Source organism: Pongo abelii, chromosome 9 (genome assembly GCF_028885655.2).
Source record: "Pongo abelii isolate AG06213 chromosome 9, NHGRI_mPonAbe1-v2.0_pri, whole genome shotgun sequence".
Classification (NCBI taxonomy): domain Eukaryota; kingdom Metazoa; phylum Chordata; class Mammalia; order Primates; family Hominidae; genus Pongo; species Pongo abelii.
The window spans coordinates 766762-780611 of record NC_071994.2 but is presented as its reverse complement, the minus strand read 5'-3'; the positions used below and the strand labels follow the sequence as shown (position 1 = coordinate 780611).

Sequence of the window (13850 nt, the reverse complement as noted above, 5' to 3'; positions counted from 1 at the left end):
CCCAGCCCTGACTCAGCTCCAGCTGTGGGCTCTGCTCACCCAGGCCTTCAGAGAAGCCTCACTTCTGGTTGGGCTTTTGAAAGGGAGACAGGTGTTGGCCTTGAGTCGCCACCGCACTAGTCTTCAAGGGTAACAAAGTGCCACAGATGGGGCAGCTGAAATAACGGCTTCGTCTCAGTCCTGGGGGCTGGAGGTGGGAGATGAGATAAAGGTGCCGTCAAGGTGGGGTTGGCTCCTCCCAGGACCTCTCTCCTCGGCTGGTAGATCCCAGGGCCTCTCTCCTCAGCTTGTAGATAACTGCCTTCTCCATGTGTCCTCATAAGGTTCTGTGTGCGCCTGTGTGAGTCCTCTCCCAGGGCCTCTCTCCTTGGCTGGTCAGTACTGCCTTCTCCCTGTGTCCTCACAAGGTCCCATGTGCGCCTGTGTCCTCTTCTCCTCTTATAAGATGCCAGTCATGTTGCATTACAGCCCACCCTTGTGACATCATTTTAACTTAATCATGTCTTGAAAGACTCTCTCAGTGTAGGCTCAGGCCTGTGGTCCTAGCTACTCAGGAGGCTGAGGCAGGAGGATCACTGGAGCCCAGGAGTTCAAGGCCAGCCTAGGCAACATGGTGAGACCCTAACTACAAAAGAAAAGAACGAGGCGGAGGGATCACAAAGTCAGGAGTTCAAGACCAGCCTGGCCAACATAGTGAAACCCCATCCCTACTAAAAATACAAAAAATTAGTCGGGCGTGGCTGGGCGCCGTAGCTTACGCCTGTAATCCCAGCACTTTGGGAGGCCAAAGCAGGCGGATCACGAGGTCAGGAAATCGAGACCATCCTGGCTAACACGGTGAAACCCCATCTCTACTAAAAATACAAAAAATTAGCCGGGCATGGTGGAGGGCGCCTGTAGTCCCAGCTATTCGGGAGGCTGAGGCAGGAGAATGGCGTGAACCCTGGAGGCGGAGCTTGCAGTGAGCCGGGATTGCGCCACTGCACTCCAGCCTGGGCAACAGTGCAAGACTCTGTCTCAAAAAAATAAAAGAATAAAAAAGACTATTTCTCCAAATATAGTGCTACTCTGAGGCACTGGGGATTAGGACCTGTGTTAGTTCGTTTTCTGTTGCTTATAACAGAATACCTGAAACTGAGGACTTTATAAAGAAAAGGAATTTTTTTTTTGAGACAGAATTTCACTCTTGTTGCCCAGGCTGGAGTGCAATGATGCGATCTTGGCTCACCGTAACCTCTACCTCCCGGGTTCAAGCGATTCTCCTGCCTCAGCCTCCCGAGTAGGTCGAATTACAGGCATGTGCCACCACGGTTTTTTTTGTTTTGTTTCGTTTTGTTTGTGTTTTTGAGACGGAGTGCCCAGGCTGGAGTGCAGTGGTGTGATCTCAGCTCACTGCAACCTCTACCTCCTGGGTTCAAGCGATTGTCCTGCCTCAGCCTCCCGAGTAGCTGGGACTACAGGCACGTGCCACCACGCCCAGCTAATTTTTATATTTTTAGTAGAGACAGGATTTTGCTATGTCGGCCAGGCTGGTCTCAAACTCCTGATGTCAAGTGATCCACCCAGCTCGGCTTCCCAAAGTGCTGGGATTACAGGCGTGAGCCACTGCACCCAGACAGGAATTTATTTCTTATAGAGGCTGAGAAGTCCAAGGTCCGTGGCTACTTCTGTGAGAGCGTTCTGTGAGAGCGTTCTTGCTGGTGGAGACTCTGAAGAGTCTGGAGGCGGTGCAGGGCGTCCGTGGCACAGGGTCTGAGCGAGCTGCCCAGGCCGCCTTCCTCTTCTTAGAAAGCCACAGTCCCATGCCCATGGTCACCCACTGGTCCATTAACCCACTAGTCCATGAATGGATTAATCCGTTCACCAGGGCAGAGCCCTCATGACCCAGTCACCTTCTAAAGGCCCCGCCTCCCCACAGTGCCGCCTTCTAAAGGCCCCGCCTCCCCACAGTGCCACCTTCTAAAGGCCCTGCCACCCCAAAGTGCAGCAGTGGGGATTACATTTCAGTGTGAATTTTGCAGAGAACATTCAAGACATCACACACTTCACCCTGTGGATTTTAGGGGAACAGCTCAGCCCATTACACCATCTGAGGGTAAAGAGTTAGGGCTCACTCACTGCACAAGAGCCTGGGTCAGGTCACACAAGGCATCAGTGTAATCCCAGCACTTTGTGGGGCCAAGGCAGGAGGATTGCTTGAGCCCAGAGGTTCGAGACCTTCTGTGCAAAATAGAGAGACCCCATCATTACAAATAGTTTTAAAAAAAATTAGCCGGTATGGTGGTGCACACCTGTGGTCCCAGCTACTCAGGAGGCTGGGGAATGCCTGAGCTGTGGAGGTGGAGACACTCCAGTCTGGGCTCCAGAGCAAGACCCTGTCTCCAAAACAACCAAAGCCTTCAGCAGCCTCCCCTGGGCAGTTGCACCCACCCATGATTGTTCTGAGAACTGGCTAGGGGGTTTGGGGTGAAGGAATTCTGATTACAAAGGTGTGTACGTGAGCGTATGGAGGTGTATGCCCTCAGGACCCCCAAGCTTTGCACAAGTTGGGGTCTGGATGCACCCAGTCAGGAAAGAAAGGCACTGCTTCTGGGTCCTCACTCCCAGCTGAGAAGTCCCCTCCTAATCTGCCCTCCACACCCACCCAAAGTGCCCTTGTTAATGACCCCTGGGCCTGAGTGGCACAGATGAGGGGTGTGGGCACCTGGCAGGCTCCAGCCTGGATGCAGGACCACTCGAGGGGAGCAGGCCATGGGGAGATCTGGGTCTCAGGGGCCCCTAGAGTGCTGTCCCTGCATCCCATCCTGGGTGGCCACTAGCTCTTGCCCTGTCTGTCCCCGCCCAGAGACCTTGGCCAGGGCAGCAGCACAGACGCCAGCTCAGCAGGGCCACCTCCCGCAAGGCTGGAATAAATAACTGGCTGCCAAGACTCGCTCGCACGTGCATCCTCACAGCTGCCAAGCCGGCCAAGAGAGTGCTGACGCTGCACAGCCGTGGCTCCTGCCTCAAGGGTATGGCAGGGAGGGCGCCCCCACTCTAGTCCAAGGGGGACACTGGCAAGGATCACAGGCAGAGGCATCCCTGCTTCTGGGAGTATGATGCCTGACAGCCACCAGAGTCTTCCCTGGGTAGGTTCCTGGCTCTCAACTGTGCCAGAGTCCCCTCTACGAGTGGACGGCACTCCTGCCTCCGCCTGAATGTCTGCACGGTGGAGGGACCGTGTTCGCAGCTCCTCAGAACATTCTTCCTGACCCCGGCTCTGCCCCAGTGGTGTCCGGCCCCTCCCTGAGCCCCGACCTCCCTCTCAGCTGCACTGTTCCTCTGCACCCCATGGTCCTGCCTTGGACAGGTGGCGTCCACTCTGGACACCAAATCCAGCCCAAGGGCTCACTGCCTGCAACGTGCACAGGGTGAGATGGACCACCCATTGTGGGGATCCTGTGGGTCCTCCCTATCTGTTCTAGAAGCTGGGGCTCTTCTCCCCGGCCCTTCCTCGAGGCTTATCTGTCCTTGCACCTGTGCCAGCTCCTGCTGAGCTCTGGTGACATCAGCTCAGACGCCTCTCCTCACCCTCTGTTCTCGCCTTGTGTTGGCACCAAATGTCTGCTTTTCTAGCTGAAATCTCACTTATTAGCTGCGGCCGCCCTAAAGAGCAGACACAGTCCCCAGCCTCACATGCCCCCACACAGCACGTGCACCACCAAGCATTGCAGCGCCTGCCACCCACACCAGCCAGTCATCCAGCCATCCAGCCCCAGCCTCGTCGCTCCTCCAGCCTATACTGTGTCCTCTGCAGAGTGGAGCCCATCGTTCCTTCGTCCTGTCTGTCACCCCCCAGGGGACGTCTGGGAGGCCGGCAGCAGCAGGGATTGAATCTTAGGCCCGTGGCCCTCATCACTGCTGTGGCGTCTTTTGCTGCCATGACTCAGTGGACCTAGGCGTTTTCCTCCTCTCTGTCTTGTGAATCTTTTACTGTGAGAATCTTCAAGCATGAAAGTGCACAGAATGGTGTGGCGAGCCCCTCGTGGCCACCCCAGGACTTGACTCCCTTGGCCTCATGTGGCGCCAAGAGTTTCAGCAACCCCAGCCCCGATCCCCGGCCTCATGCTCACCGTGTTCTCCTAACACCCCAGCACTCTGATAGCCAGTGACAAGGAGCCAGGTCTCCTCCATGCCCAGGGCCCTCAGTTTCTACAGCTTGTGCCTCTGGGAGCCTTGGCTGACCAGCAGCAGCTCCTGAGCACATCCCCAATGGGGCCAGGTGCAGGGACTGGCTGGCACGTACCTGCAGGCCCAGCCACGCCTGCCTCCACGAGAGGGAGATGGCAAGCCTCAGGGCTTCTGGTCAGGACATTGCTGGATCCCACATTTCAGACAGGACAGCCCTGAAGAAGCATGGCCACCCACTGAGGAGGGCTGTCTGGTTGAACTGAAGCTCTGAGAGGCAACTGAAACCTGTGAAGATAGGAGCACCTGGCCTGGGGTTTCAGTGTCTGCAGGGTGGGCTTGGGGAGGGCCAGCCATCAGCTATGTCCTCCCTCCAGGAGGGGGCCTGGGCCTGGTGTTGGGGGCCTCACCATTGCCCACAGCAGCCCTGGCCCTGGGCGGAGCCTGCAAGCCCTTCCTCCCACCAGCCAGAAGCAGCTCCACTCCCTTGGACCCGTTCCTTGGAGCTGGCTGCAGAGCCCTGTGGGGGCTCCTGAGGGGTCCTAGGAAGGGGTTCTCTCGACACACACTCCTGAGACCAGAGCCGGGCCTCATGCACTTTTCCCTGCAGGAAGCTGTGCACCACCAGGCTGTGTCTTCTGCCTGCTGCCTCCAGGACACGGAATCGTTTCCTAATGGTGGCTCAGGGCGGCTCACAGCATACCATGACTTCTATACCTTTGGAGCCAGTACAGCCCTAGCAGCCGGTTGGTCAAGTCCAAAGGGTGCTGCGTGTGGTGACTCACGCCTGTAATCGTAACAGCTTGGGAGGCCGAGGTGGGAGGATCACTTGAGGCCAGGAGTTTGAAACCAGCTTGGGCCACATAGCAAGACCCCCATCTCTACAAAAATGTTAAAAGTTAGTAGGGTGTGGTGTTGCACACCTGTAGTCCCGGCCATTCAGGAGGCTGAGGCAGGAGGATTGCTTGAGCTTTGGAGGTCCAGGCCGCAGTGCGCTATGATCACACCATTGCATTCCAGTCTCCGTGACAGAACACGACCCTATCTTTTTTTGTTTTGGAGATGGAGTTTCACTCTTGTCGCCCAGTCTGGAGTGCAGTGGCTTGATTTCAGCTCACTGTAGCCGCCACCTCCCAGGTTCAAGCGATTCTCCTGCCTCAGCCTCCCAAGTAGCTGGGACTACAGGTGTGTGCCACCATGCCTGGCTAATTTTTTGTATTTTTAGTAGAGACGGGGTTTCACCATGTTGGCCAGGCTGGTCTGGAACTCCTGACCTCAGGTGATCCACCTGCCTTGGCCTCACAAAATGCTGAGATTACAGGCATGAGCCACTGTGCCAGTGACCCTATCTCAAAGAAAAAAAAAAATTGAGTCTGGGGAGAGGCAGCCACCCAACTTGGGTTCTGGGCGTGGCCAGGAGGGGTCTGGAGGCTCCATCACCATATCTGGTAACTGCATCCTCAGGTGCCAGCTATAGCACAGGCACACGCCTGGAGACAGGCGAGACACAGGTGCATAGCTCCCAGCCCCAGCTGTGGTACAGGTACAGGCACACACCTGGAGGCAGGTGAGAGACAGGTGCATAGCTCCTGCTCCCTATCCCATCCCATGTCTCACCATCCCAGCTGGCCCAGAATTCTCATACTTTGCCTTGCTGAGATCCTGGGGCCACCTCCCCAGGCTCCTTCCTTGCTCAGCCCAGGCTGGCTCTGCACATGGAGTCAAGGTGACCTGGAACATCTGGTCAGATGCTCTTGTCAGCCCTGCGTCTCAGGAGGCTGCCTGGGCAGACTCAAGGAGAGAGGCCCCCATCAGCCTCTGATGCTGGCCTCCCCCCGAGGCTTCCCATGAGCTGGCTTCCACTCAGGGGCCAAGAGAGGGACGCCCTTCTTGGTGGGTGACCAGGGCTCCCACCAGCCACTGGGCCAAGGCTGTAGGGTTGGGCCCGGAGCTGCTCAAGGCAGTGGAGGAACATGGCCCACTGCCCTCCCAGGAGTCACAAGCCCAGGCTTTCAGGCCGGCATGACAGCAGCAGCGTGTCCATGTGGGCCAGTCCTCCGTGGGCCTCTTTGGTTAGCAGGGTGGAGGGATTGCTCAGACTTGGCTGCTCTGGGGGGTCGGCACCCCTGCTCCACCCAGACCACAGCACAGAGTGGAGGCGAGGTATTGGGTATTGGGAGTTCCCTCCTCCACCCGCCAGTGCCGCCTCCCTCTCTCCCTCCCTCCGATAGGCATCTTTTTTTTTTTTTTTTTTTTTTTTTTGAGACAGAATCTCACTCTGTCACCCAGGCTGGAGTGCAGTGACACAATCTCAGCTCACTGCAACCTTCTGCCTTCCAGGTTCAAACGATTCTCCTGCTTCAGCCTCCCAAGTAGCTGTGATTACAGGCGCCTACCACCACGCCTGGTTCATTTTTGTATTTTTAGGAGAGATGGGGTTTCACCACGTTGGCCAGGCTGGTCTCGAACTCCTGACCTCAGGTGATCCGCCTGCCTCGGCCTCCCAAAGTGCTGGGATTACAGGCATGAGCCACTGCACCCAGCCCCCTCGGGCATCTGTTTTTAATCCTTGCCTTTTAGACCTTAGCAAACTCCCCAGGCTTTGGAGCAAGCCCCTCATCCTACTTATTTTGGTTTTCTGGAGCCGTTTCTCCAAAAGTTTCCAAGCTGGTCTCCGTGGGGTGACCCCCCCACACATCAGGAGGTCCAAGAACATCTTTCTCACACTTGATCTGCTTTCTCCCTAGAAATGCATCAAACCTCTGTCCCTGGTCCTCCTAAATTCCTCTGTGGTGCGTCTTGGTGTGTGTTGTGTGTATATCCTGTTTGGCTTTCCTTGACCCTTTCCATTTGAGGCCTTGCAACTTTTTTTGAGGTTGGATAAGATTCACATACCATAAAATGCACCATTTCAAAGTGGCATTTAATATGCTTACAGAATTGTACAACCCTTATTACTGCTCCCCAAAAAGAAGCCCTGTGCCTTTTAGCAGTTGTGCCCTCTTTCTCTGCCCTAGCTTGTACCCACCTCCAGCCCACCGTGTCTGTAGGCTTGTCTGTTCTGGATGTTTCTGTGAGGCCAAGCTGTCCGTGTTCATTGAGTACTTATTCCTTACATCCTCCCCGTCCATGTGCTTGTCCCTCCCCTGGGCACCCACTCTCGGACTTTCACCTTCCCCTGCCTTCTCTGTGCAGGCCCCTCGCTCACTCCCCACTCACTGTGGCTGGTGTCTGCTCCCCGAAACACCTGTGTGGCCCTTGTTCCTCCTGGGAGCCTGGCCCCCTGGTGTGCTTGTCCATCACACCAGCCATGCTCCTCAGAGTCTTATAAGCCCTGACGGGGGTACCAGTTACCAGCCTGGGTGGACACTCAGGCCCCCCAAGGACCCAGCTCCTCTGTGTGTCTGCAGCCCTCTGAGGACTGTCCCCTCTGCTGTGGGCCTGGACTCCATCTGCTGTGCCTGCAGCCGCCCGTCCTCACTCAGCCCTGCCCCTACATCGGGTGGCCTCACCCTCCCTCCGCAGGAGTGACTCTCAGACCCTCCCTGGGCTTTTGGGAGCTGGGCACACACCCCCACCCAGCACCTGGGCTCCAGCTTCTCATCCCCAGGGCCTGCTTGGGAGGAGCGATTCCTGGGGTTGGGGTCCCTGACAGCGTCCTGGTCATGGCTGCCCCCACAGCGTGGTCACCACCCACTCGCCAAACCACCAGGCTGGGGCTCCTGAGTGGGAGGCACCCAGTGCTCTCAGGGGTCCTGGCCATCCCCAGCTTCACCACCTCCTGGAGGCAGCAGATTTTGAGCAGTGACCACAGAGGCCCCCCAGGAGGAGGAGTGTGTGGCGTGGCCAGAGCTCCCCACAGCCCGAGGGCCAGCTCTGCCCTGAGGCATCTGCCCACGACCCTGCACGTCCCATTCTTCTCACAGAGCTCCCAGCACCCAGCAGACAGTGTATTGCAGGGGGGAAGCTGCAAATTACATCAACAACACCTTGAGTGGTGTTTCAGTTAAGGATAATGCAGTAATTTTAGAGCTGTCTGATGGGGTTGTGGCTATGCTGGCAGCCTCCATGACATTGCCTGGTCTGGAGGGGCTTCTGAAAGGACCATGTTTGCATGTGGCCATTGAGGGGCCTGGCCCAGCCACAGGAGGGCAGGGGTCCAGCAGTGCTTTTCCAGGCCTGGGATGGCTGGAACTGCCAGCCACTGCTGCCATTCCATTACCAGCGTCCAGGGGGATCAGGTGCGGTGGCTCACGCTTGTAATCCTAACACTTTGGGAGGCCGAGGCAGGCAGATCACTTGAGGTCAGGAGTTCAAGACCAGCCGGACTAACATGGAGAAACCCCATCTCTACTAAAAATACAAAAACCAGCTGGGCGTGGTGGCGGGTGGCTGTGATCCTAGCTACTTGGGAGGCAGAGGTGTGGGAGAATTGCTTGAACCCAGGAGGCGGAAGTTACAGTGAGCCAAGATCATGCCACTGCACTCCAGCCTGAGTGACAGCGAGACTTTGTCTCAAAAAAACAGAAACAGGCGTCTAAGGGAAACTGTCTGGGTTGGGGAGGCTGCTTGAGTGCTGTTTCCCACCCTCCCTGCCATGTGTCTGCCAGAGTCTGATGTCTGCAGAGCAGCCTCCATGTCCCGAAAGACCAGAGCTATCCGATGGGGTCTGGCACTTTGCCGAGCACTGCTGGGCAGGTGGCAGCTGCTCCCGCTCACAGCTCTGAAGTGACATGTGCCCTAGTCTGGAAGAGGCTCCCAGTGTCAAGGGGACTCTGCCCTGCTCAGGACAAAGCAGCCTCTCCCGTTTGGGAGCCTCAAACATCCCACTCCTTCTGGGCAGGAGCAGAAAGGTGGCTCAAGGTGCGGTCCTGTGGTCATTTCTCACTTGGATAAACCCTGCACTGTCCATCTGTGACCCCTTAGGATCCTGCGGATGTCCATGCCACACGGATCAGGTCCCTGTGTCCCTGCAGCTCTCTACTGCCTGTCCTCCCCTCCCACGTGGCGCCCGGGCTGTAGACCCCACACCAGGCCTCCTCCCTGAGGCTGCAGCCCCAGGCACGTGGGGGGCACTGTCCTCCTGCAGCAGGCACTGGTCATGTTCCATTGTCTGCTGCCTCCACCTGCACAGACTCCTGTCTGCGGAGACCAGAAGCTTCCAGAACCATCTGTTGGTGCTGCTGGTGGCTGTGGCCCATAGTGTTCTGGAACCACCTGCCCTGGTCCCAAATGTGCAGTGTGAGATGCGCACACACTCAGGGCCCCATGACCTTCTGGAAGCCGCAGTGGTGTCCCCAGCACCGTGGGAATGAGCCTGTCCTGTGTGTGAAGGAGGGGGTGGTTTTCAAACCACTGGCTCTTGGTGCTCAGGAGGGGCCTGCTGCAGTCCTGGGCATGGGGTGGTGGTTGTTCAAGACTGAGGCAGACTCAGCCTTTGAAAGGGTGCAGAGGCCAGGCGCGGTGGCTCATGCCTGGAATCCCAGCACTTTGAGAGGCCAAGGCGGACAGATCACGAGGTCAGGAGTTCGAGACCAGCCTGGCCAATATGGTGAAACCCCCGTCTCTACTAAAAAATAACAAATGTTAGTTGGGCATGGTGATGCACGCCTGTAGTCCCAGCTACTCAGGAGGCTGAGGCAGAAGAATCACTTGAACTTGGGAGGCAGAGGTTGCAGTGAACCAAGATCACACTACTGTACACCAGCCTAGGCGACAGAGCGAGACTCCGTCTCAAAAAAAAAAAAAAAAAAAAGGTGCAGAAACCACCATCTTGGGCAGCCATCCCCAGTACGAGGCACTGCCCATCAGCCCAGGGCCAGCAGCGCGGCCAGGGCAGCCTGAGGCCTGTCTGGTTAGCCTCTCACCTGGGATCTGGACAGAGTGAGGAGTCCTGTTCAGCAGCCGCTGCGTAGCCTGAGGGCCACCCTCGGGGTCAGGCAGTTTCAGGCCCCGTGTCACTCTCCAGGCCACTGAAAGGACTCGGTGGGGCGGCTTCTCCCAAGAAAGCTCCTGGAAGATGTTTTTCCTGAGGTTTCCTCAAATACAGGGTTCACGGGGCCTGGGGCTCTGGCCACCCCACCAGCTGTTGTCCCCCAGACCACTGGGGACAGTGGATCCCTTGACCTGCTGCCCCGAGTGGCCCTGCCCCTGCTGAGAGCCAAAGCCTTTGGGGGTACAGGGTGGGGCTGTGGGGGAGCTGGGTGGGCTCCCAACCCATACCCTGGTCTCCCCAGGTACATCCAGACACTGAAGGACCACAGGCCCCGGATGGTGTGGGACAGCCAGGCCTCAGAGCACTTCTTTGAGTACAAGAAGTGAGTGTTTTGAAGTGCGTGGCCCGCCTCAGCCCCGTGTGCAGGGAGGGGCCCTGGGGGTGGAGATGAGGGAGCAGCAGGGCCCGGGGGTCTCAGGGTCACACACTCACTTGCTGCTCCTGGCCCCGGAGCACAGCTGGACAGCAGGTGGCCACCTGGCGGGCGGGAGGAGTACAGGCTGTGGACCTTGGCTGTGAGGGGAGGAGACCTAGAGCCAGCAGAGGCGGCGGACGGACTGACGGTCCCTTTGTCTTGCAGGAGCCGCAGCGGGAGGCACGTCGTCTTCTACCCAACCCTGAAGGTGCGTGTGCTGCCAGCCGTGGGACTGAGGGAGGGGTGGTGCGTGCGACAGCACAGCAGGCACTGGCCTGGGGTCCCTGGGGTCCAGGCAGTGCTGCCCCTCGGCCTGGAGGACATCCCTGGGTGTCGGGGGACAGGCTCCAGCAGGTGCTCACACCTCTATCTGTGCCCAGTCCCTACAGGTGCGGCTGGAGCTGGCCCGGGAGCTGGGCGTTGGGGTCTCTATCTGGGAGCTGGGCCAGGGCCTGGACTACTTCTACGACCTGCTCTAGGTGGGCATTGCGACCTCCGCGGTGGACGTGTTCTTTTCTAAGCCATGGAGTGAGCGAGCAGGTGTGAAATACAGGCCTCCACTCCGTTTGCTGTTATGGGTCTGCTGCAGTCCTCAGTCAGGGGTCCTGGGCACTGTGTGACTCCCCACCCTCCCATGAGGGGTCCCTGCCCTGGATGAGTCCTGGCTGGGGACACCCTGAGAGCTCCAGCCCCTCCCACCCAGGCATCCGCTGGCTGCCTCCTGTCAGCTGGGCAGGCGGGACCCACAGTACCTGCCCCACCAGGACAGCCTGGCTCAGGCCTTTCTGGGCTGCTTCTCACGTCCTGGGCTGGATGTGGGTTTGGAAGCTCTGGAACCATCCCAGACTCGCCCACTCCTGGACTCGAGGGCCCTGGCAGGGACAGCTCTGCCCAGCATCACTCCAGGGCCTGGCAGTGACAGATCTGAGAGCTCCACCCCCACATACTTGCCACCCATCTGGCCAGCCACAGCACGTGTGTCACCTGCAGAGAGCCACCTAGACGTCCCCACTGAGTCCAGCACGGCAAGGGTGCAGGGGCTGCCCTGCAAATGGGCTTAGAGGAGCCTGGCCCACCCTCTTGAAACTGGCCCTGGACCTTGGCTCAGCTCTGCCGCCTCAGGTAGCGCGACCCCCCAGGCCAGCCTGGCCACATCAGGGAGCATGGTGAGGGGCAACGGCAGGACCTGTGGGCCACATTGGGACAGGCATTTCCAGCGAGGGGTGGGGCAGAGGACATGTGGCTGGCAGGCTACGCCCACCCTGCCATGCAGCGGTGTCCAGGCTCTGGGGAGGCCCTGGGGAATTTGGAGGCATCATGAGCCAAGGCCTGACGGCCCTCGTTCCCCTGCCCCTTGTCACCGTCCTGTCCTTGGCTGGCCATGAGGACTCCCCTCCTCACCACTGGGGCCCACAGGGCTGAGGTGGGCAGTAGAGGGCATAGGTGGGTACATGTCCCGGGCAAGGTCTCGGGGGGACAGAAGTGAGTCCAGGGAGTGGGTGGGCCTGGGCGTCCCTCACTGAGAATGCCGTGGGGTGAGGACGGTGAGGACAGGGTGAGCACTGGGTTCTGGTTTAGAGTCAGTAACGTTAGGGCGCAGTGGGCAGGGGTCAGGACATCTCCAGCCGGCAGTGAGGAAGCATGGTGGGGTCTCCTCCACAGGACGGGAGCTGGGGAGGGGGTCCTGGGTCGGACTCAAGGCACCCACGCTTGAAAAAGGCTCTGCCTGTACGTCAGGGAGGCCTGCGAGCTGCCGCAGTGCAGGTGCAGCCGTTCCCGCTGCGTTGCTGCTGCTTGACACGGGCATAGATACAAGCGGTGTGTGCGGTGGCTCATGCCTGTAATCCCAGTACTTTGGAAAGCCGTGGCGGGAGGAACGCTGGGCAACATGGTGAAACCCCGTCTCTACCCCCTAAAAATACGAAAATTAGCAAGACGTGGTGGCATGTGCCTGTACTCCTAGCTACTCAGGAGGCTGAGGTGGGAGGATCACTTGATGAGGTTGAGGCTGCAGTGAGCTGTGACCGACTGCATTCCAAAAACCTTGTCCAAAAAAAAACAAGCTGCCACTGGCTTTGGGGCACTGACCTTGTGTCCCCAGAGGCGCTGACGCTAACATTCAAGTTGTTCTCAGGGGTCCTGTGGCTTCCGTCGGAGTGAGGGTGGGAGACACGCAGGTCTGGGAGGGTGGTGTGGGCCTGGAGCTAGGCATTGCCAGATCAGCACTGGGTGCAAGCAGGGGTGGTGATGCCACACAGGATGGGATGCCTAGAGCGGGCTGTGTCTCCCGGGGGATGGGCAGAGGGTGGGGCACAAACTAGCTGGAAATGAGATTGTGGGGTACAGTTTGGGGATCAGATGCCCCAACCTGAACTGACCGTCATCCCTGTGGCCAGGGTGCCCACACAACCCTCACCTCTGGCTGTGAGAATCCTGAGGCACCTTGATGCATTTTTTTCGTGCCCTGTGACAAGTGCTTTGTGCTGCCAGCTCACTTAAAGGGGCAGAGTTCTAGGAACAAAATAGGGGAAGAGCGGAGCCCCGCCTCGACAGGAGGCCCCAGGGTAGGGGGTGATGTAGAGGGAGGCCCGCCTCCGAAGGAGGCCCCGGGGTGAGGGTTTTTGGGCAGGGGAGCCCCACCTCCGGAGGAAGCCCCTGGGGTGGGGGGTGAAGCAGAGGGAGGCCACCCCTAGCACAGGCTGGCAGTTCAGGGATGGCCCCCAGGGGCCCTGGCACTTTTTTTTAAATTTTTATTTATTACTTTTTTTTTTTTTGAGATGGAGTCTTCCTGTGTCATCCAGGCTAGAGTGCAGTGGTGCGGTCTTGGCTCACTGCAACCTCCGTCTCCTGGAATCAAGCGATTCTCCTGCCTCAGCCTCCCAAGTAGCTAGAATTACAAGCACCTGCCACCACGCCCGACTAATTTTTGTATTTTTAGTAGAGACGGGGTTTCACCATGTTGGCCAGGCTGGTCTCAAACTCCTGACCTCAGGTGATCCACCCGCTTTGGCCTCCCATAGCCAAAGGGATTATAGGTGTGAGTCACTGCGCCCAGCCTCGTCACCACTTCTTAGAGCTAATGTCATGATTTCCTTAAAACTGGAGGTCTGGAGACTGCTCTGCAGGCAGCTCCCACAAGCCTGTGCACCAGGTGACCCCACAGCCACAGGGCTCTGCCTAAGCACTGTTCATGCCAGAGGCTGCCCTGCCCCAGGCCTCGGTGCCAGAAGGGAAGATAGGGTAGGGAAAGCAGACTAGCAATAGACGCAAAGC

General features: G+C 58.2%; 1 protein-coding gene across 6 annotated transcripts in view; it reads left to right on the top strand.

Annotated features, from left to right (window-relative positions):
- CHID1 (chitinase domain containing 1) overlaps positions 1–11152 on the top strand; it is a 40426-nt gene extending 29274 nt beyond the window's left edge. For 3 of the 6 annotated variants that reach the window (XM_054523848.2, XM_054523847.2, XM_063727954.1), the window contains 2 exons: positions 10743–10785; positions 10958–11152. In XM_054523848.2, coding sequence (XP_054379823.1) covers positions 10743–10785; positions 10958–11056 — 142 coding nt within the window. In that variant the 3' untranslated portion in view covers positions 11057–11152. 6 annotated transcript variants of the gene reach the window in all.
- Positions 11153–13850: the final 2698 nt, after the last annotated feature.